Raw genomic sequence first — 24,216 nt, forward strand, 5'->3', positions numbered from 1 at the left:
GTAATTCTAGGCTCCTCGAGGGCTTAAGCGTCTTGGCAATCCTCGCTTTACTCATCTCTCCGATGTTATTCCACTCACGTTAAGGACCAGCCGGGAACTGTGTTGGGAGTTATTCACACTGAAGCCCTACTTCCCCGCAGCGACTGGCACACGGCAGGTGCCCAGGAACGAAGCCATGACTATGTGTATTGAGATGTTTCTCCCCTGAGGAGTGCACTGTCGCGTTCCACGGCTGTGGCAGTTAGTATTTATTGAAGGATTACTGTGTGCCGGCCGTGGTGCTTGGCGTGTTAATTCACCCCATCCTTGTGCAGCCTTATAAGGCGGATGCTGCGTCAGTCTCACGAGAAGCTGGGCACCTGGAGCTCAGGACGCTGAGTGACTTGTCCAGGGTCACACGGCTAGGAAGGGGCAGAGCTGCGTGTCGCACCTGAGCCCTCGGGCTCCAGGGTTTCAACTTCACCTATCATATGCTTCTTTCCTCTCAATAAGCGGGCGCTTGATTAACAAAGGACTTTTTATGAAATAAAATGTAGAAGAAAGTGCTGACGGCAGGGTGTGCTGTCGACAAGTCCCCGCCCACTGTGTCCCCAGGAGAGTGGATCCTCGGTCCTCAGCTCCCTCGATGCTGAGCACAGGGAGGGGCTGGTTGTGTATGTTGGAAGCAGGAGTTCTGGGGCACAGCTGAATTGTAACGTGAGTGCTGCCCAGAGATGACCCTGAGCTGGAGACAAGAGCCCGGGAACCTGATCACTGAATGAAAGAGTTAAAAAAGACAGAAGAAAGCTAAAGAAAACAAAAGAGGAGGGGTGGTGGTGGCTGGAAGAGGAAGCACTTGAACAGCCAAGTTCAAGGGGACGGCGGAGGGCAGTGTGCCCTCCCCAGCTCTGGGCAGTCTACCGTGCTCACCTGTGCTTTTGAGCAAATCCCATTTTGGAGAGGGAGGTGTTTGAAGAGGAGAATAAAAACGCGGTCCTAAAAACCAAAATATTTCTTTTAGGTTGAGTCAAGTGATCATGGAAGCTTTATCGCTGTCATTCATTCCATCACACTAAAACACCCCTTAATATTTTCTCTGTTCGTGGCTGCTTCCTGTCTGATTGCAGAACTTCATATAATTTGTTGAAATCAAATTGCTGGGGGAAAAAAACCCAGTTGGTTGACAATGAATTGGTTCATCCTATTCATTTTCAACCAGTTTGTTCTCAGCCACATCATCTGCTTCAAGTTGGCCCCTGGGCTTGGCGCTGGGGCCTCAGCCTTAGCAGGTCCACGACACAAAAGCATCGGTCACCGCTGCCTAACAGTCTGGCCCAACAAGCCGTCCTGGAACGGAGTCGATGGAACAACCACAGGGAGGAGCTGATTCTTACTGCTCCAGGGTGTGGCGGCAGGCGTGGGGGCTCCGTCTGCCTTGCTGCGTCCCTGTGTCCCCGCCATCGAGCTGACGGCTCTGGGCCTTGTTTGCCTTAATATTATTGCTTTGCTGTCTGCTGTTATTTCAACAGGCTAATCCAATAATGTTTTATCTCTTTCATTATACTGAGGCCGTATAATCTTCTTGAGTTATAATCTGTCTTCTTTTAAGATTCCCCAGAGACAGGGACGAGCAGTTCTGTCTTTGCTTGATGGGAGGGTCCCACGAAGCCGACACCGGCACGTTGAAGCCAGCGCCGCCAAATTAAATTCCGAATCGCAATCACAGCCCTCGCTTCTAATGGGAAATTTGAGTTGATTATGGAGATGACAGCCCGGGTTCACATTTATTGCATTTAGCAGGAATTGTTTATCCTATTAAATATGGTCTTGAAGGAGAGACAATTGAATTGCGGAGCACCGGTGAATACCCGGGTGACGCCCAGGCACTGCTAAACTGTGTCGTGATTATATTCTTATTTGTGGGCTGAACTTCCCCTCGTGGCTCTTTTTGCAAGCAAATGCATTTAGGAGGAGGCTGAGACATAATGTAAGAATTAAACAAAATAAATGCAAACTGTGCTTTTGGAAAATCTTGGCAACCATAGCTTGCACCGGCGTATGCGTGCAGGAGCTGCCGTGTGCGTGGGGCCCAGGCCGCGCCGTGTAGACGGGGAGCGGTCCTGGAAGCTTGAACCCAGCACAAGATACCTGGATGTGGAAGAGTTTTGCATCCAACAGCAAGAAGCAAGACTCTCTGAAATGCTGTGAGCTCCGCCGTGCACTTGATGTCCGGGCTGGGGGAGGTGGGGGGCCCTGTGTCTTTGCTGCCTCCCTGTGTGACCTTGGGCTAATAACATAACTTCTGTGGAAATTATAATTATTATAATTATTTTAACAATAGTGATAGTAATAATAGCTGCCAATTATAGAATGCTCTTCAGTTTATGAAGTCTTTTAACCTACATTATCTCATTTAATCTTTCTCTGCATTTGATGGGGTAGATATTAATACAATCACCAGGTGACACGTAGAGAAAGCTTCAAAGAGAAAGCTGATCCTTAAAATGAATGGGCTGACGCTGGAAATCGAGGTGGGTGCAGAGGGAGGGTGGAAGACAGAGCACCTGCTGGCAGAGAATCCAGAGGAAAATGCCATCTCTGTTTTAAAGAAGAGGACCTGGCCTGCTCCCAGACACTTATGAAAAAAGCCCCAGGCAGAGAGTGGGCCTGGAGCAGAAAGCATTTGGGACATCGGCCAGTTCTCCCCAGGGATCTTTATGGTTAGCATCTTGATAGAGAAATAGTTTGTTTCACAGTTTGAAGATGTCCTTAGTGACAGTGTGTCTACCCACCAGGGTTTCCAGGCTTTGCAGATATTGTATTTCCATTTACCTGTTTACCATCTCCTATTCTTCCTCAATATGGTGTCCGTGAAGGCAGGGCGGGTGTCAGTCTGCTGTGCTCTTATAGCCCGAGGACCCACCCCAGAGCGTGGCACAAGCAGGCAACAGCAAATATGTGTTGCAAGAGTGAATGAGCTAACGAATAGGGATGTGAGCCTGGCCAAGGGCAGGCCCCTCCCAGGCTGGTGAGAAATGTTCATGAATTGGCGGCACATGATGGCGGCCTCGAGAAATTTGGGACACAGCAACCCCTGAGACGGGGGCAGCCCACACTGCAGTGCCAAGGGACGCAGCTTCCGCCAGCTCCGTGGGCAACTTTGCAAAAGAAAGTGAAACGAAAGAGGTGGAAAGACAGCTGGTGTCAGGTGATGGTACTTTAGGGGTGTTGGTGACACCCTGGGAACCGCCAGAAATCTTCAGGGAAACTTTACAGAGGAAGGCAGAGAAACTCTGCAGGCACTGGCCGGGGTAGACCTGAGAAGCACGTCACAGGTTGATGAAGAAGCCCCAGAGCGTTAAAAGGCCTGCTAGTGTGCGGCAGATTAAGACACGAATGAAGGGCAACTTAAAAAAGGTGGTCGTCCCACATTCTGCCTCCACCTCGTTCTCTCCTCTGCAGATTTGTTTCAAACCTGGAATGCCCACTGGACACCCCACAGCCACACACTGGAGTAGTTCACTCAGTCCCCGGGAGACCCGTTTATTGACTGTTGTCATGAAATCAGATGTTTATCTATGGTGTTTGCTCTTTGAGTTGTCTTTCTTCAGTGTCAGGCCAGATTCCAACACTGGGGTATTCAGGACTTGGGGGTGGGTTTTTGGAGATCCTGGGGCTCACGGCACAATGTCTCAGGCGGGACTGGAAACACAGCTGAAGAGAGCAGCGCGTGCTCCGTGCCAGACTGCCTGCACTGCGGACACTGCCTGGCTCTGCGACTAGCCTTGTGGCTTCACGCAGGTTACAGACCCACCTGTACCCCCGTTTCCTCGTCTAAGATGGGGATGGGGGCACTAGCAGCCTCTGCCGTTGTGACCATCGTAGGAACTACTGTACTCAGGAGAGGGCCTGAGACAAAGTCCACACTCCCTGGTAGCTATATCGTTGGCATCATTGTTTCTGGGGATTCTCAAAACAACAAGAACTATGGTTTGTTGATTTTTAAGTCATTTAAAACTGCTTTAAGGACACTTCAGTGCAAAACCCACTACAACACATGAGAACAAAAAAGACACAAAATAGCTTAGCTCCTAGGCAATGTCTCACTAAAGGACATGGAGCGCTTTTATATGCCAAGCTCTGGGTTATTAAGGGAAAATGTAACAGCATAATAACTAATATTTGCAGAGGGCATTACCAGTTACAAAGAACTTTCACGAGCCTAATCCAGCTTAATCCTCTCAATGCCTGCAAGAGGAAGGATTTATTATCTTCCCTTGACAGGTGATGGACGGAGCCTCGGAGACGCTGAGCCATCTGCCCAAGACCACACAGCTCGAGAGCAGCAGAATGGCCTCAGTCCGAGGGTGGCTGCTTCCGCGCTCCCATCTTCCCACCGCAGCCGCAGCAGAAACAGATCCAGCTTCACCATATGGCGGCCGTCTGCGCCTGCGTGGCAGAGGCAGGGAGAGGCCCCTTCGCCAGAATCCCTGCTGGGGGTAACCACAGCCTTTCACAGGGCTTTGGGGCGGACAGACAGAGGCAGAAGGCCCAAGGCCACCACTTCCTAGCTGAGCGACCTCGAGTAAGTCGCTTACGTTCCCTGTGCCTCAGTGTCCCCATCAGAATATGGGGCCAATACTCCCAAGGAGTGAATGATATGACATATGCAAAGGGATGGCTGTCACCCCAAAGTGCCTGGCCCATGGCAGATGCTCCACCGTCTTTCCATTTTTGTGTGCTGGACAAACCACCCCTGCCAGCATCTGCCTCCTTCTGAGCATGCACATTGCATTTTACAGAAAGGAAAAGGAGAGGAAATAGGGGTTGCTTTTGCAGTGGGGAACTCTTGGAGGATTGTCAAAGGGAGTCAAGTGGCTGGTCTGACATTCACCCCTGGCGCTCCCATTATCAGCGCCTGCTTCCACCAGTTATCTCGCGTCTACACCTTGCAACCCCGGGTGTTCCTTCATCCATCACTGGCCATTGTCTGGTGTCCACTCCTCCTTCCCCACCACCTCCTGCCAGACAGGGCTCCTTGTTAATAAGCCAGTTTGTTCATATCCTGAAAACTATCTGATTCTAGCCCCTTTTATCCCAAACACCATCCATCCATCAACTGCTGACTCCACATGCTTGGTCAGGAAAATGGGAATGGGGAGGGAAGCAAATACTAGATAAAACTTCTTAGCTGCTCCCTCTAAGGAAAGAGGATGGATAAATAGATTCGTCAGATACGTATGACGACCCCGGACAACGGAGGCCATTCGTTAAAACCAGGTTAGGATGGGGGATTTCTCTCACATTTTAAGCTGTTAATAAAGAAGAGAAACATGTTTTCCTTTCTCTCTCCCAGGGGAGGGAGGAACCCCCCCCCCCCCCCCGCCCAAGGCCACGAATGCAGAATTTTTAACTTGATTTGAGGGCCTTTCCTTCACGAAGGGGGATTTTTAGTACAATGAGCTCACAGGGTCTGAAAACAGATAGAAAGATGGAATGGTGCCCTGACATCAGATCAGAGAGAACCTTGTGAATCCAGCTGAAAGTACTTGGGCTTTATGACAATGGCTGTGGGCTGTTGAACCACCAGGCGCACCTGAGGCCAGCAGGGAAGTGGCTGGGACCAGCACTCTGTGGACATTTTCCCAGGACCAAGCACCGGCTGCCCCCAGGTAAGGTCCAGTGACCAAACCAAAAGCCAGTCCCCAGCCTGAGAAGGGCCAGCACCCACACCCAAGGAGCTGAGCAGTAACCACCCCCACCCCGCCGTGTGGTTTGCCCGCTCTGTGGCTTTGCGATGCTTTTTCCTCTGCATCGTGCTGCCCCTCCTTCAACTCTCTGCATAACTCCTGCTCATTGCCTGGACCCCACGGGCCATGCTCTCCTCCTCCAGGCTGTCTTCCCTGCTCCGCAGCCGGGCTAGCTCCCACAGAGCCCTGGGCTTCCTGTGCATCCTTCACAGGCTTCTGCCAGCAGACCGCACGGTCTTCCATGGCCGGACCGCGGCTGATTCACTTCGTACCTAAAGCATCTGTCTCGGGGACTGGCCAGAGCTCGCCGGAGCACTTCGCCCATTTCCCAAGAGAAGGGGCAGCAGCCTCAACTGTCTTTATGGGCGAGCAGTGCGCTTTGCTTGCCAATGCGCGTCACGTCGCTTCCTCGCAGTGCCCCTGGCCTCTCTCTGCCACCGCTCATCTCTGCAGTGTGGTGTTTGAAGCCTACCCTCTCCCTCGGTCTGTTGTCTGCACCCTAAAGGCACGTGGGTCAGAGGAGAGTCATTGGGTGCTGATCTCTACATCTTCCTCTATCTCAAGGAAGGAAAAAAGGAAAAAGCCTCTCCTTATTGCTTTCATTCTGTTGTTAATTTACTTTTCAAAAGACACCTTGTCAACCTCAAGATTGTATCTTTAAACCATGCGTTTACGTCCCCTACCTCTAAAATCTTCGATTATCCGTCTCCTGAAGGAACTGAGGGCGTGTGACCAGGTTTCTGCCCTGCGCTGAGTGAGAGCCAGTTGTTCTGGAAGGAACAGCGCTGACTGGGGAGGGCGCTGCTTCTGAAACTGGCTGCCGCTGCTGTCTCATTTCTACCCCCACCCCGGGCCGCAGCCTCGGGGGCTGGGACAGACCTGGCCTTGGGTCTCGGGCGCAGACGACAGGAAGATGACCTTGTTCAGCAGGCGATTCTGGCTCACAGGCGACCCAGGCCTGTGCCTAATCGCAGCGTCTCGCCTTGCCCCTGGATTACTACACTTACTCCTAAGGAGCCTCCTTGCCTCTGGTTTCTTCCCTCTTCCTCGGGCCCCACGCACAACCCTACGAGTCCTTCCACTGGCAGACAGCGCAGAGCAAGGGTGGGGGAGCACGTGCTTGACACACTGCATTCAAACCCTGGCCCGCCTGCCAGCTCTGTGACCCATGAGGCTCAGCCTTGCCGAGACTCAGTTTCCTTAGCAATAAAATCTAAAACAAATCTTAAGAGGTCTTTGATAAGACTAGATAATAGCACAGCTAAGCCTTCCTGGGGCTGCCCTTTTGTTTTGCTACACACCCCATTCCCCAAGAACATGTGATAACTCCTTGACTCTCAAAGGTTCTCAACCTTGGCTGCACTGGAATCACCTGGGGAGCTTTTTGTTTGTTTGTTTTTTGGTGAGGAAGATTGGCCCTGAGCTAACATATGTGTTTAGCTTATTTTGTATGTGGGATGATGCCACAGCCTGGCTTGATGAACGGTATAGGTCTGCGCCCAGGATCCAAACCTGTGAACCCCGAGCTGCCAAAGTGGAGTGTGCTAAACTTAACCACTGCACCACCAGGCCAGCCCCCTGGGGAGCTTTTAAAACTACTCCTGTCTGGCTCCCACCTCTGGAGGTTTGGATTTAATGCTTCTAGGGTGCGGCTTCTGGACATCAGGGTTTTTAAAACTCTGCAGGTGATTCTAATGTGCAACCAAGACTGAGAACTACCGCTTTCAGATCAGGCTTGAACGTCCTCTGCAAGGCGGCCAGTTGGCCTGGCCAGTCTGGCCTCCTGTCACTTTCTAGCACGTAACTACCACTCTCCAGTAAATAATGAAGGGAAGTGAATTATTAATGTAAATTAACTTAAAAAGTAAAAAGTAAATTAAAGACAGGACAAGAAGAAATAAAGGAATCTTCTTTTTCCTTCTTCCAGATAGAAGATCCGAAGAGTTCAGAAATAAACTTCTAAACTATAAGCTTTAATTAATACTGGTAACAATAACAATAAGGGCGATGCTAATAATTTTGTGTGAGACAGGCATTGTGCTGAGTAATTTATGGAACTTATTTACATTCATCCTCTTCCGCACGCCCCATTCCCAATGCGTATACGCTACGCATACCCCCAGTATTCCTTCTCGCCGTCAAGCTGTGTTACATGCTGGATCTCTGTCTTAAGGGTCTCCTCCTTTACCTAGTTCAAAAATCCTTCAAGGCCTGGGTCAAGCCCTATTCTGTGTAGAAAATGCATGTACACAAGGCAAGGTCAATCTGTCTCCCACCTGGCCTCCTTTGGCACTTATTTTGTGTGCCACATATTTTGTACTAACTCAGCAATTAACTTCCTGTGTCCTTAAAACCCCTTCTAATTGTCTCATGTGTATATGTCTTATTATTACCCTAAAAAGACTGAGGATTTCAGAAGGATAGAGAGCACCCATATATATGTCAGTCAACAGACGTTTCTCGTGCTGACGGGGAATGCAGATTCCGCCTTCTAGGAGTTCACAATCTATGGGAGAAGCTTAGAGGGGAACAGAAAAGTCAGTGCAACACAACACGTTCTCTCTCTGAGGTCTGACTGGGGTGCTGTGGGGAGACCGAGGTAGGCTGGTGGGGTTGGCTCTCCCACAGGTGGGGCAGGCAAGGTGCACCTGTCCCTACTGGTGGCCCCTCCAGACCCATGCTCCACTCTGGGAGGCTGACCAATATGGACCACATCTTTGAACTGACTCGAGTCCAGTCTCTCACTTCGTCCACAGATGCTTGCTGGGTCCCTCCCAATTCTAGGCCCAACCTGGCCTCTGGGAATACAGAGCTGAAGCAAATGAAGCTGGGCCCCGTCTTCAAGATTCCCGGCTATGGGGAGACAGGTCACAAACAGTCACGGCAGATACAATATACACAATATATAGTCACTACCGTGAGACACACAGTGAAGGGAAGAATAGCGCGCCTTGAGAAAACCATTGGGAGAAATGTGGTATCTGTGGTAAGAACTTAAGCAAACAAGAGAGATTAATTGGAGGAATACAAGAAAATGTTGAGTCCAAATGAAGGAAAATTGAAGGAACTTCAGTCAAACTTTAATTATTTCAGTGCGTCTGCTTATTAATGTCTTTTAATAACGTTCAGTGCGTCTCCCAATTAATAACGGTTCTATGAATGAACAAATATTGCTATCAAAGAACTGAGATAATTCTCATCATGCTTTTATTGGCCATTGGTGGTTTTAAGAGCATCTGCCTGCCTGGTACCTCTAACATCCTCTAAGTTCTCCTAAGACATGGATCGAGAGTTCTCCTTTATTTATTCATTGATTTTTTGAATGATCCAAGGTGTTGTGAGCAGGCCTGAGCCTCTAGTTAACACTCGACACACAGGAGTCGAATGACTGAGTTTTGTGGGTAACAGAACAGTTGGTTGTAGATGGCACAGCCTGGTCTTAGGCCTGAGAACTGGCAGAACAGAGAAAAAGTCCATGTCGGTTAGCGTTTTCCATCAGCTGAAAGAAATCTTTATCCAGCGGTGGGTGCCGGTGGTGACATTCGCTGCTTCTGTCCCAGCTGGTGCCCAGAGGCCCTCAGCAAGCCCGGGTCTGCACTTCCCGCCCTGGACATGAGGCGCCTCCATTCTGGGGTGCAGGGTTATTGCACTCTCTCCTCCTTTCCTGGGTGCCTCCTCTGCAAGCAGACCAGGAGCTCCAGCAGCTCCAGCGACCATTCGCCTTGGCTCCTGCACAGACAGTTTTCCAGGGGAGGAGGAGGTTAGCACACAAGAAGCAGCCCAGATGGTAAGGAGGGAGGCCCATCACATTGCCCTAAAGTGGTCTGCAGCCTCTCCTTCGGGAAATGCCTTGGTGTAGCCAACCAAGACCTCCATGCTCGCCGCCTCACACTTAATTTGAAAGTCTGGATGGAGTGAGAAGAGGCCACCAGGAGCCCATCTCATGAAATTGGAATCCGGGGTTCCACGGAAGATGGATAGCCAGAGTAAGGCAGGGAGGTGCACTCCTCTGGAAGAATGACACAGAGCCACTGGAGGGCGGAAGAGCAGGGAGCACAGCCCAGCTGGGGATTCACAGACAAGGGCCAACCAGATGCCCCTACTACGGAGAGGATGGCTGGGCTTTTGAAGGAGAGTTTGCAAATTAAACCCCCTCAGACTCTGATGATGGGGCCATGGTGGGTGACAGATTCTCTGCATGGGACATCAGAACACATGCCCTGACTCGGGGCTGTCTCTGGAAATGCAGCTCCTCCAATCCCCCTAGCGTGGGGCTGCTGCCTCCTAATGGTTCTGTGCCTCGGGCAAGCCCATCTCCTCTCTCAGCCTGAATTGTCATCTCTATAAATGAAAACGATGGACTAGTCTGCTGGAGTTTTTCCATCATTATTTTTTTCATTACTGGTTTTTCTTTCTTAAATGAAACCTTACATGGTCCCCAACGTGGAAGTAGATGAAAGTGGAGTCGTTCTATTTGAAGGTGGGGTGTCTATCAGGTTCTGCCTGCTCCCCTGGGGCAGCCCCTAAGACCCCAAGTTTCCTCAGATCCCAGTGTGAATATCATTGGCTTAGATTATCTTCACGTCCCTTCCGGCTCTGTAATTATACTCCCTGGTGGGGCAGCCACAGCTGGGCTCTCTGTCTCTATTTCTCCCACCTCTGTGACTCAGGCCTCACAGGCAAAGATTTTCTGGGAAAATCCCTAGTGACGTACATCAATGGTCCCCATGGTGGCCGACTCCCAAGCCTTAGATTTCCTTGCCAGATTGATCCATCAGGCTGAAAGTTCAGTCTGATAGCCCCAAGGCCACCTGATGCCCGTACCCTGCTTGCAACAAGGTTAATGGAACACCATGAACTGCCTGCAACGGACTGAATGTAATCTTGCAAGACGAATGGGGCTGTGAGGAGGACCCAGCCCTCTATGTCCTGCCACCGCCCCCAGATCATTGGCATCATGTCCCCCTTCTCCAATGCCCATCATGTGTACATCTGACTCAGCATGGCCGCCACTGAGCTCAGCATTGGACCATTGAAGAGGCATATGTAGGTAGTCCATACTCCCTGTTCTCTTTGTCCGTATGCTGGCAATCACTGGTTCTGAGGGCCCTTGACGTGCTAATTATATTTATCCAACTAGGGCTCACGTCTGTCCCTTTAAGTCACATCAGGCTGATAACCATGAACTGGGACATACCCTCCCTCCCTACTCCCCCAAATGACAGTCAATGCAATCGTCTTAGACTCTCTCTCACATTCCTCAAATTTGCTGACTCAGAATGTAAATCAGTAGAATGTAACAGTGAAGAGCTTGGGTTCCAGCATCCGGCTGCCTGGGTCCAAATCCTGGCTCTGACATTCCCGAGCTGGAGGATTTTAAGCAAGTTATCTTGCCTTCCTCCTGTCCCAGTTTCCTCATCTGTAAATTGGGGCCAATAGCTGTATTTATCTCACAGCGTTCTCGGGGGGGTAAATGAGTTCATGCACAGGACGTGTTGCAATAGTGCCTGGCACAGAATAAGGGTTATTCTTTCTGTTCATTGACCTTTGGTCCCTCTGGGAAAGCTGCCTGGCCAATGGGGCAAATGGGCGCTGAAACCCAGTCCACACTCTGCTTGAAAAGTCAAGAAATCCCCAGGCCTTGGAGCTGGGCAGTGTCAGCCAAGTGGTTTTCTTTGTTTCTCACAATTTACCCATCAGGCAATACCTCTTTCAAATTCACATGAGGAAACTGAACCAGGCATGGCCCTGGTAACTGGTGTGCTTGGTTTTTAGTCTCTGCATTCTCCTTCTTTAGGACTCTGGAATTCTCTCGCCATCTTGGCTCACCTCTCTCAGAGCCTCTTACAGGACACCAGGCTGCTTGTTAGGACACCATTTGTATAGCCAGCAAAGGAGGGGTTAAGACAAAGCACCAACCCAGGGCAGAACCTCTACCAATGGAGCTCTTTCTTCCTCTTTTTATCATTATAGCACCTGCCACATGCGTTAGCTGGTTTAATCCTCAATACAAACTGTAACCAAGGTACTGATGTTATCTCCATTTTACAGGGGATGCCCGGATGAGAACAGGCAGCATTGGGATTTAAAGGCCTGTCTGACACCAGAGCTGAGCTATCCTGCCTCCCACTTAGAACTATCTCCCAATGAGGAAACTATAACCCACCATCGCCTCATTTTAAAACCAGGCTCCCACCCCATCTACCCTGTGCTTTACCAGTTTGTTTTATGGGCCCAAGAGTAACGCCTTAGACATATACACCCATCCCGACTTCTTTTTTCTGTGCATTTTCTTCATTGCAGTTGCCAATTGAGATTGATTTGGTAGCCCCTGTGTTTTTGCCTTCATTCCGTGTACCAAATAAGCAGTTTCGTATGCATGGAAAATTGGAGGCTTAGGTTTTGGAGAATGCCCAGAGATTCTTGGAGCTCAAAGGTAACTTAGATAGGAAAGATAAGATAAGCCCCAGACAAAAGAAGTGACTAAGCAGTGTCTCAAAGTAAGTTAGTGAAATAGTTGAGATTCACGTGCAGGTCTCCAGACTTCTTCATCTCTAAGGGATAAGGCTGTCTAACCCTATTTGAGAGCCTTCTCCTTGGTACCAGTTGGTTCCTGCTGCAGCTCTTCATGTTTAAGCTTAACTGGCCCCAGCCTTATTTTTAGTCATAACTCCTTGCACTGTAATGACAACGACTTAACCCTCGTAGTGGATTGAATTGTGTCACCCCAAAAGATATGTTCAAGTCCAAACCTCCATTACCTGTGAATGTGACCTTATTTGGAAATAGGGTCTTTGCAGATTAATTCAAATTAAAGTGAGGTAATGTTGGATTAGGGTGGGTCCTAATCCAATGACTAGTGTTCTTCTAAGAAGAGAAGACAGCGATGTAGACTGGAGAACACCATGTGAAGACAGGCAGAGATTGGAGCGATGCATCTACAAACCAAGGGATGTGAGGCATTGTCAACAACCAGCAGAAGCTTGGAGACAGGCAGGGAAGTCTCCCTCAGAACCCAGAAGATAGCAGCCACAATATCTCAACAAGCAGACTTAAATCTTTTTCCTATCAAATTCTCAGTAAGCAACCTGGCTACCTCACCTGAAGGTTGGACTTCCAACTTCCAGAACTGGAGACAATAAATGTCTGTGGCTTTAAGACCCCCAGCTTGTGGAAACTTGTTATGGCCAGCCCTAGGAAACTTATACATGCCTCCAGAAATGAACCCTGCTGTCCATATGCACCTTGGTAAAAAACAGACCTCATCTGAGAGAGAGTGTGGATGGCAGGGAGAAAGCATAAGAACAATTAAATGTGGGGGGTCAGCCATAAAGCTCAGAGCGTGTGTTCCTAGAGTAGCAGGCAAGAGGCACGGAGAGGGGAGGCTGGGAACCCCAAAGGCCTTTCTGTGCTGGCCCTCTGAGCTGGGCCAGGCTTGAACCCGAGTGAGGATGTAGGGGCCTTACCCTCCAGCTTCATGTGTTCACAGGCAAGGCCCTCACGACCCAGGGGGCACTGACACCTGCAGCTGGTGCCCTGAAGGATGGGCTCCCCATTGTTGAAGCAGGGCCCACAGCGGCAGGCGTTGAACTCCATCAGGTACTGGTCCAAGGCCCGGTGCAGGTTCTGGCGTTTGGCCTCCAGGGGCCCCAGGTTCGTGTGTCGCAGCACCTCATGGATGGGCTGCATCTGCAGGCACAAAAAGAACAGAGGGCCCCTCCCTGGGCTCTGTCCAGCTTCTCAGAGCCCAAGAACTGGCCGTCAAGCTTCTGGAAGGCCTGTTACAGACATTCAACTTTATCTCACTGCATTCAATCCTTGCAGCCACTCCATGAAGCAGGTACTAACCTCCCCAGCCTGGGTGAAGAAGTGGAGGCTCCGAGTGTCTGAGGGACTAGCTCAGGATCATGAAATTAAGTGCAACAGCCACTCTGAACATGGACCTGCTTAACTCTGAAACCTGTGGTCCCCCGATCCCAGAGGAAGACAAGAGCTCAGAAGGCGCCTACGTCAACTCATCTGCCTCCTCCAGCACTTTTCGGAAGCAGGAGTGTAAAGTATTTGTGTGTGTGTATGTTTTTGATTGTCATCCTTCAATGCAGAAATTAATAAAGTTCTTGATAGGTAATTGTGTTGCCACTGTTGAACACTTCCCCTAATGGTGTAAGTGTGGTGGTTTTATGTGTGTGTGGTGGGGGCAGATCATTTACATTTGAGGCAACCCATTCCAGTAATGACTATAGTCCAGGGTTTCCCAACCTCGGCGCTATTGCATGTCCAGCCGGGTCATTCTTTGCTGGCTGGGGTGGGCTGTCCTGTGCACTGTGGGATGTGAGCCGCATCTCTGGCTCTACCCACTAGATGCTGGTAGCACCTTCCAGCCACGAAAACCAAAACTGTCTCCTGACGTTGTCCAATGTCCTCTGGGGCAAATCGACCCCCTGTTGGGAAGTAGTAGGCGTAGTAGAGAGCATTGAATCTGGAGCCAGAAAATCTGGCTTCAAACGCCAGCTCCACCACTCCAGCTGTGTGATGTGTCAGGGCACACACAGAGCCTGCCTGCCTCGTCTGTATAGCGAGGATCACAGTGCTACCCTCCAGGTCCATCGTGAAGAAGAAAGTCGACAGATGGGAAAGCCTGTCACACAGCAAAAGCTACATAAATGCTGCTCCCCTTCTGCCACATGGCCCCGAACTCTTCACTGGCCCTCTCTAAACCTGAGCCACATTATCTATAAAAGGGGAATAACGACCTGCTTCCAAGAATTCTGATGAGGATCTAAAGAAGTAATGAATGTGAGATACTGTTGCAAAAGGGAAGAACAATATAAAATAAAGCACCATTTTCATTAGATAGATGTGATCATAGTAAAAAATAAAGCCGCTATTTTTCAAATTGCATGTACGTGTGGTTATCTTCAGCATGCTTACAATGCCATATATTTTAACATGCAACCCTAAAGTGAAAGCTCTTTTCCAAATCTCTCATTTTACAGGAGAGTGACCCAAGGCCCTGAGAGGGGTGTGACTTGCCAAGGTCATAGTGCAATTCAGAGAGGACTGAGCCACATGGAGCCACCTCACTTCCCCGGAGTCAAGGGTCCCTGGAGGGCACTTGAATGGGTTCCTGGAAATGTACACCCAAAGACCTGTGGCACACAGACCTTGGCCTGTGGTCAGGGGCTGCTGCTGAGGTTACCGGGCTGGTCACATAGGGACTGGCTGGGCCCCTAGCCAAGGGGAGAAGGCCCCTTACTGGAAGTTCAGGGAATCTGGCCCTTTGTCAGGAAATCAGTGCAGAATGGGCTGCCCTGTGGCCCTAGTTAAAGTTGACTCAGGTCCAGAGAAGGCAGGACCATTAGGCAACTCCCCTTTGACCTTTGAGTAGGGCTCAGAACTCAGTGCTCCATCTCTCATGGCTCCCTCCTGGAACCCTCAGGCAAAGTAAAGGAGGCCCTCCTGGGGAGGGGCTGGCGGGGTCTTAAAGGAGGGAAGGGGGTGCAGAAAAAGAATCTTCGAATGTTAGAGCTTGAAAGATGTTGGCAATGGTCTTCTTCCCATTTTACAGATGAGAAGACAGATTCAGAGAAGGCAAGTGGCATGATATATAGCGACACAATAAAGCACAACACACAATAATATATAACATAACACAGAATCATAATGTGACCCGGTTTCTACATTCACTCATTCTAAGTACCTGCCATAAATAAGCACTGCTTAGCTCTGGGGATATGCAACTGAATAAGACACTGTTTCTACTGTTTCTACTGTGTGCATCAGTTTCCAAATAATGACCAAACTGGCCTCCTTGTCAGTAGTCTCTCTCCCATTCATCCTTCCTACCTCTGTGGCATTCTCTTTTTAAAGCACAGCTCTAGCTATGTCGCTTTCCTGCCCTGTAACCTGTCAGCAGCTTAATGCATCGAATCCAAACTTCTCAGTGGGCAACAGGGGTTGTGAAGAGACTGTGGGGGTTAGAGCCAGTCGGGATGGCTCAAGTTGGACGCTGCCATTTACCAGCTATGAGATTTGGCCAGCTTACTTAACCTCCATGAACCTATTTTGACTAACATTTACTAAATACCCAGTTCTCTCTCCCTAACCATGTGACATAACATTTTATTATCCCCATGTTATAGAGCAGGAAACTGGGGCTCAGCAAATGAAGTAACTTGTCCAAGGTCACACACTGAAAAGGTGGCTGAGCCATGAGCCAAACTATATCTTTCTCGCCCCAAACCCAGGCTCTCTTTCCCCAAAGAAAGTATTTGGTCTTCTCCAAACCTTGAATGTCAGCCTTTCCCTTGGAAGTGTTGCTCAGACACAAAATTTTTTTCACCTCTTGCCCATGAAAGTTTATATATTACTCCTGATATCAATTTTACAGTTTTTGCCCAAATCACCAGTAGCTCGATGATAGCAATTTTCAGACCCTCTATGAATTACAGGTGCGTGAAAATGGTCCCTTAGTTATTGGAGAAGAAATGAATTCAGGGTTAATCCATCTGACCTCTTTCTTCATAGAGAGCAGAGTTTATAATAGACTTTTATGTTGAACTGTTGGTACATGTTTTAAGAGGAGGAATGTATCCATACCTGGGATTTTAAATATATGTAGAAAAATGGGCAAGGGTAGGGAGAAATGAGAAGAAAACAATAACATTTTATTTAAAAGCCCCAAATACAACTCTTTTCTTTAAAATGGACTGAGCTTGCATATGAATAGAAGTAGCTGACAGCTGGCGGGATGATACACTTCCTTCGCAGTTTGAAGACAATTTTACTCCCTTTGTGAGGTCAGGGAATTAATTAAGGCAGTGTTTCTCAACTTTGGCACTATTGACATTTGGCCTGATATTTATGTCTTTGTTATGGGGCTGTCCTGTGCACTGTAGGATGTTTAGTATCATCCCTGCCCTCTACCTGCTGGATGCCAGTGGCACCCTCCCAGTTGTGATAACCACAAACATCTCCAGATATTGCCAAATGTGCCCCGGGGAGCAAAATCACGCCTACTGGTTGGAAACCATGGCTTTCAGGAAAGTGCTAGGACAGGGGGAGGTGAGAACTGGACATGAAGTCCAAAGTTCTGAGATCTAGATCCAGCTGCCTATGAGCTCTGTGACCTTACCCCATTCATGTGATTGCTTGGAGCCTCAGTTTCCTAATCTTTTCAATGGGGATAATTATGTCCGGGCCAGAGGTTGACGTGATGAGAGGAGATCATTTAGAGCAGAGCGGGCAACTACTGCTTGGGCGCACACACAAGCCACAGCTGCTTGTTGTATGGCCTTGAGCTAAGAACGGTTTTTACATTTTTAGAGGGCTGTAAAAAAAACAAAAGAACTGGTGCGACAGAGACTGTTCCAGACCCACAAAGCCTAAAATATGTACTATCTGGTCTCTCACAGAAAAAGTTGGCCCAACTCTCAATTCAGCAAATAGGAGTTTTAAAGTCTTTTGTGTATAAATGCAAATTATTATTTTTTCAATGTGGCCTAACCCTGAAGAAATTCCAGGACTACTAGTGTAAAACTGGGTACTGACCAGATATTAAGTTTCTGATCCCAGCTCTCCCGTGGCCGGGTCTAAAGTTCCGTGCTCCCTATAGCCAGGCGTGGGGAAGGCCACCAGTTCAGTGGCCATTCCATTTAATCTTGTTCTTTGATGGGCTTATAATAAGAAATATGAAATGATCTGGTTGGCTTCACTTTCATTCCCTGTGGACGTAGAGTTTCTTCAACTGCGAAAAGACTTACCTCAAAATCAATAACAACAGGATTATACTTTAGCGACCTCCCCCAGGAACGGTATGTAATGATGCTCTCACTTTGTGTCAAGCCACCACCCCAGCCAGAACTGCCACCTCGCACTCGAGAAATGATGTCTTCCACAGCCATGGTCTTCCTGCTGCTTTCTGCCATCAAGAGGATAACTGCATTAGCTCATTTCCCAAAAAGCCAGAGGACTGGTTGGCAAGCTCCACTAATAAGATTTAGGACAAGTTTATGTGCTCTTCTAGAACTGTCCCGCTTTCTTCTATCTTGCTCGGTTAACTAGCAGACAAGGCAGAAGAGAAGGACCCAGACTTAGATATGAACTCAACCCCTGGATTAGAGCAAACACTGGGAAGACAGCCTACCCCAACATGGAGAAGGGAGAGGATGGGAAAATGGATGATCATTCATTCATTCATTTATTCATTTATATGTCAAATGTTTACTCAGTGCCTGCTATATGACAAATAGATTCAATTAAGTATTATATGTGCTATGACAGATGTCTCTATGGGGCTCAGTAGGAGTGCAGAGAAAGACGTGACTAGGTCTATAGCAGGGATGGGGGGAGTGGTCAGGAAGAAAGGTTAGTTGTCTATGAAAGTGAATGAATCTTTGCAGGTAACTGGAGAGAGGAGGGAAGGGCATCAGAGAGAAGAAGCAATTTGACTTAAGGCCCCAAGGCATGAGTAGCCTAATGCAATGGGAGTAACTTGAACCTGTTTCATAGCTACTTCATCTATTACACTATAAACTGTTTCATCATCCCTGCATCCTCTGTGTCTCCCACCTGAAAAAAATTATCCTATACTCATTTGATGAGTGAATGAATGAATACATGAACGCTCATATTGACTTGTTCGGGAAATGCCACAAAATATTCTTGTACAGTCTTTCTCTAATACTTATTCTTTGAGCATGAATTTGGTAGCCATATTGTTCACTCTCAGCAGACTTGTTTCCTCCCTCTGGACTGTAACACGATGGTCGTTCATCCTAACAGTTGATTTTCCAGGTTCTGTCTGCATATTCCTTTCATCCTAGTTCTTACTTAGACCTTTATCTGGTGCTTGAAATCCAGGAGGCTGCACCACAGAAAGTATTTCTAAGGTGGTCTCAGCCCACGGTGAATTCAAAATAGAGCCAATACAGGTGATTGGTTTGGGGTATTTAGCAGCTGCAGAGTGTGACCATTGACTGAAATGGAATCAACTAAGGGGAAAAAAATAGTATCCACGCCCTGAACGTGTGTCCTAGGGAAAGTCTGGCTTCTCTTTTTGGGAGACCCGTTACTAAATACTCGCCAGTTTTGCCATCCTCAAATTTCTCACAACGTCCTCCCGACAGCCCTCCTCCTATCTGTGTGCCATTTATATCGTCGTAGGTGATGCCCAGGGAGACTCCAAAGCAGGTCTGGATGTCTTCGCTGCTAAGACCTGCAGTAGGGAGACAGGGAAACACAAGATGCGGAGTTGCTAAAAGAGAGACAACGTGGTACAACCAGCTCACAGTCGTAAAAGCTAGCTTTGGTTTTGAGTCGAAGAGATCTGGGTTGAAATCCAAGTTCTTTAACCCAATTTCAGTGTTCTCTTCTGTACAGTTTTAACCCAAATTATTCTTGAAATGAGAAGGGACATGTATTGCATATACTAGTTGCTCAAAAGTGCTCGTTCCCTCGTCTTCGCACATTCTCCACGGAGCCCACTTGAGGCAGTGATTCTATCTCATCAATTTCCATAAACCCCTGTGCCTGGCACGGTGCCTGGCCCATTATTGGCACCATTTTCACTTGGCAATTTTTCACACGTTGCCCCTTCCCTTCATCCTTTTTACCATCCTTCCAAAATCCACTCAAGCTCCAACTCAAATATCGTTTACTCCATGAAGCATTTTTGGGCCAGAATACTTCCCTCTTTCTTCAGAGCTGCCAATGTGCTTTGTTTGGGTCTGAATGATTACATTTGTCACTATTCCTTTTGCCCAGGTCCTCTTTGCACCCCAGAGAGGTCAGAGCCCTGTTAGAAGATAGATAGATCTCCATGGGGAGTCTGTCTACCTTCTGACCCCACGAGAACTGAGTCCCACATCACCTGTCTCTGCTTTTGTCTACATCTGAGGACCCACTGAGGAACCTGCATCTGGCAGGTGGGGAACATAATTCTCCAAGTAGTAAAGTCATCTTGCCCTGATCCCACAGCCTGTAAAGGAACAAAGCTGGGTTTCCAACCCTTGGTCAGCCTGGCAAGATAAGGCCAGTGAAGTAGACTGGAACAAGAGTTCAGCTTTATCTATGGCTAAAGGCTGTGAGCTGGAGTTTGTATTTCTTAAATGTCATTACTTTTAACTGCAACTATACAATAACTTTTACCAGTATCTTCCCGCAGCCACAAAGGAAAAATTGTTTAGACCTGTAATTCAAATGAGCTAAGAATTAGATTGAGTATTTTCAAGGGAGTATTGAGCAACAAAGTTGACCTGCCTGCATCCCCACTAAACTGCAGGCTCCATGAGGTCATCAACTTGTGTCTTATTCACCACTCTTGTCAGCACAGCAGGAGAATATCTGCCATGGAGGAGGAGTTCAGTAACTATTTTCAGAATAAATGATTGTTGAATGAAAAAAATGAGTGAATAAATGAATGCATGAGTCCTTTGGTAAGGGCTTCTGACGGCAACAATCTTAGCAGTCAGAAATCCTGAATTCAAATCCTAGTCACTCAGATAAATGGATAAAGAAACATAACGGAATATTATTCAGCCTTAAAAAATAAAGAGATCATGCCATTTGCAACACGGATGAACCTAGAGAACATTGTGCTGAGTGAAATAAGCCAGGTTCAAAAAGGAAAAAAAACTGCATGATCTCACTTACATGTGGGCTCTAAAACAGTCAAATATATAGAAGCAGAGAGTAGAGTGGTGGCTACCAGGGCAGGGGTGGGGGCAATGGGGAGATGCTGGTCAGAGGGCAGAGGGAAGAAAATGGCAGTTATGTAGGATGACTAAATACAGAGATCTAATGTCCAGCCTTAGGACCATAGTTAATAATATCGTACTGACTATTGGAAATGTACGAAGAGTGGATTTCAGGCACTCTCATCACATGCACCAAAGGTAACTGTGCGAGGAGGAGAGATGTTAATCAGCCTGACTACAATAATCACTTCACTTCGTATGTGTGTATCAAACCATCATGTTGTATACCTTAAATATATACAGATTTTATTTTTAAAATAGTAAAACAGAACAAATTCCAGCCACTGCCACCCTATAGGAGCTTAGAAAGGGCCCGTGATCGTCTTGGGCTTCGGTTTCCCACTTATGGAGAGAAGGGGTTGGACTTGCTCGTCTCCAAGGCCCCTTTCAGCCGCAGCCTCGGTGACCACGCGCGCCAGGTTCGGAACCCCTCCCAAGCGGAACGAGCCTGGGAGAAGCGATGCTCTGAGCGCCAGCTCTCAGCACTGAGCAAAGGGCTTCTTCCACCGTTTCTGTTCAAGCACTTTTAGTTTTTAATGCATTACTAATTGAGGACGATTTTGCATATTTAATTGTTTTGATTAAAAAATGCTTCAACGGTGATAAACAAAAGTGGGTGAAAGGAATTCTCGGGCAGAAGCTGGAGTGATTACTTAGGTGAGTGGTGGAGAGCTGAATTACAGCCAGAGGACCGGCTGATTAGTTGGGGCTGGAGGGTGCCTGCGGTGTCATTATGCCCATGAAGGGGCTGCCGACAGCCTGCCACGTGGTCCTGGGAGAAGAGAATTCCAGCTTGATTTGAGTAGCATGACTTGACTGTAAAGAATTGCCTTCTGAGGACCCCAAAATAGGGTACCAGAACCGGAGGGCTAAAAGTGCCCATAGACACCTAGGCCACACTTCTCATTTTCAGTTGAGATGCCCAAAGTTCATAAAGGTTCATTATCTTGCCTAAGGCCATACAGCTAAAAACAACGGTGGAGCTGAGAATCAAACTCAAGTTTGTCTTGCTTAGAAGCCTGTAGTGTTTTCACTACTTCCAGTTTTTGCATCAGACTCAACAATTCTTCTGTCAGAGAGGATAATTTAGTAGGCACTACAATGTACCATCCCCAGCACATCGTGTGTTGGGCAATGTAGACACTGTGAGAATAAACTAATATGAATGGGATGCAAATCTGAGTAAGTAAGGTCCTGTCCTCGAGAAGCCAGCAGGTTTGGTAAGATATATTAAACGAACACTAATTTGCATCTCAAGAGTGGCTTGTTTCAATACACCAGGACTAGAAGAGGAGTCTCTTGTCAGGAGCTCTGGGGGAATGCCAAATCAGGGCTGCCTACAGAGTACCCGTGAGACACCAAGACCAGCGAGCTGAGGTTGGGGTGGAGGAGGTCAAACCTGGTGCCAAATCTAGGTCTTGAAACTGGTTTTGGAAGCCAAGACGCAGAACCAAGGAGATGGAAGCAAAGAGCAGAGCCGGGCAGAGGAGCAGAAAAACGACTGGAGCAGTTGTGTAGCACTTGGCCACACTTCTGAAAGGAATAAGAAAATAGGACATTCATTGGACACTATTCAGCCTTAAAAAAGAAGGAAACCCTGCCGTACGCAACAACATGGATGAGCCTTGAGGAAGGTAGGCTGAGTGAAATAAGCCAGTCACAGAGGGACAAATACTGCATGATTCCATGGATATGAGGTATCTAAATCGTCAAACTCACAGAATCAGAGAGTAGAATCGTGACTGCTAGGGGTTGGGGGAGGGGGAAATGAGGAGTTGCCAATCAACGGGCATAAAGTCTCAGTTATGCAAGACGAGTGAGTTTTAGAGATCTGCTGAACAACATTGTCCCTGTAGTTAAGGATACAATACAGTCTCCTTAAAAATTTGTTAAAATAGGATATCTCCTGTTCAGTGTTTGTACCATAATAAAATAAACTAAAAGAAAGAAAGAAAGAAAATAGGGTATGATTGGAGAGAAATAAGCATGAGAATTAAGAAATTCAAAGCCATAACCTTTGGGGAAAGTTTGAGGGATGGGGGATGTTCACCTGAAAAAGAGAGGAAAGGGGGGCTGGCCCCGTGGCAGAGTGGTTAAGTTCGCGCGCTCCGCTGCAGGCGGCCCAGTGTTTCGTTGGTTCGAATCCTGGGCGCGGACATGGCACTGCTCATCAGACCACGCTGAGGCAGCGTCACACATGCCACAACTAGAAGAACCCACAAGGAAGAATATACAACTATGTACTGGGGGGCTTTGGGGAGAAAAAGGAAAAGATAAAAATCTGAAAAAAAAAAAAAAAGAGAGAGGAAAGGTCTCTCTTTGAGAGAGATCAATAGAACTAGATTCACGTCTCCAGACGGTTGTCTTGAGCAAGAAAAATAAGGCCTGTGTGGTTACAAGGGCAAGAACAGGGACCAAAAGGGCAGAAGCTGCTGGAAGACAGTTTTAGGCCCCACATAAGGGAAACTATCATGTTGGTCAGAGGTCCAGGAGATGAGGTGTTTCATAGCAGTGAGCTCCCCATACCTGGAGGACGGCAAGCAGAGGCTGGCTGTTCACCTTTGAGGGGCACAGAAGTAGGGTTTGAAGAGGTGACCAATGGTCTTCTAATGTCTCCTCCAAAGCCAAGATTCTGAAATTTGAAGAGCATGCCAAAACACCTGAAGAGCTTTTGAGACAACCTTGACAAGCGCTTACTGATTTCCTACTGTGTGCCAGGCACCTGGGCAGCACAGGACCAAGGAGTGTTCGCTCTCGTGGGTGCACGGTCGAGTGTGGAGAAATGGACAGGAGACCATTATCGTACAGTGTAATGAGGACTTGAAAGAAGGCAGCAGGGCCAGCAAGTCTTCCTTGGGGGTCAGAGGAAGGATACCAGAGACAAGTCTGAAAGGATGGTAGGGATTTGCCAGACAAGGCAAGGAGGACATTGAGAGCAGAGGGAGACCATGCAGTGGCCTTGTGTCCCCAGCAGCAAGATTCTTCTCAGGAAGACCAACATGACCTACACTCAAGAGTGGGAAAGGGGGGCATGTGAATCAGTCAAGAAAGTTCTGGGAGATCCCCCTGGGTCCCTTCCCACTCTAGTCTAGTCCAAAAGGAACTGTTGGTGTGCCCGCCTGGTAGGCCAGGAGCCCAGAGGACATGTCTCTGGCCACCATGTCTCCTGCTTGTTTCCCACCTGGTGTCGGCTGGGGTGCAGGTGTGAGAGTTGCCCTCACGCCTCCCTGGAGATGCTGCATCAATGTGGCCTGGAGACAGAACCAGGCAGCCTGACTTCTGAGGAGCCAGAATGCAGCAAGCTTCTGTCATGCCCAGATTAAAAGCATCAGGTAGAAAACAGCAGGTGTAATGCATTATTTATCTCTTTGCAGCAAACAAACACCATTCAGTTGCTGGGATCTATCTGCTGTGTTCCTCTGCTGTATTGGTTGCTCCCAAAGACAGCCTCAGATGGAAAGGAAGAATCCTATGGTCTATCTCGTGCCATAACATTGGAAAAGATGATCGCGTAGTGAGTGGCTGTATGATCTGGGAAGTGTTAGCTGACTTACCTGCCCGCTCTGTGCTTCTGTTTATCCACTAAAACTCATGCTTCTTCCCAAGATACTGAGAACAATAGTATCAGTACCTCTGTGGCTTTGCATGTGCTGTTCCCTCTGAATAGAAAGTCCCCTTACCTCTTTCATTGGGTTTCTCCCACTCAGCTCTTCCCACTCAGCCTTCCCTCA

The 24,216-nt window shown here is 48.1% G+C and overlaps 1 protein-coding gene across 1 annotated transcript in view; it reads right to left on the minus strand.

The window, feature by feature from the left end:
* Positions 1-8,777: 8,777 nt before the first annotated feature.
* The window catches only part of C8A (complement C8 alpha chain), a 67,036-nt gene continuing 51,597 nt past the window's right edge, over positions 8,778-24,216 (minus strand). The window contains exons 8-11 of the mRNA XM_014737497.3: positions 18,814-18,945; positions 17,492-17,649; positions 13,196-13,418; positions 8,778-9,458 (exon numbers count right to left, since the gene is read on the minus strand). Of these exons, the coding sequence (XP_014592983.3) occupies positions 9,307-9,458; positions 13,196-13,418; positions 17,492-17,649; positions 18,814-18,945 (665 nt within the window). The 3' untranslated portion in view covers positions 8,778-9,306. The remainder of the gene's footprint in view (positions 9,459-13,195; positions 13,419-17,491; positions 17,650-18,813; positions 18,946-24,216) is intronic.

Source organism: Equus caballus, chromosome 2, assembly GCF_041296265.1.
Source record: "Equus caballus isolate H_3958 breed thoroughbred chromosome 2, TB-T2T, whole genome shotgun sequence".
In the NCBI taxonomy this organism is placed as follows: Eukaryota; Metazoa; Chordata; class Mammalia; order Perissodactyla; family Equidae; genus Equus; species Equus caballus.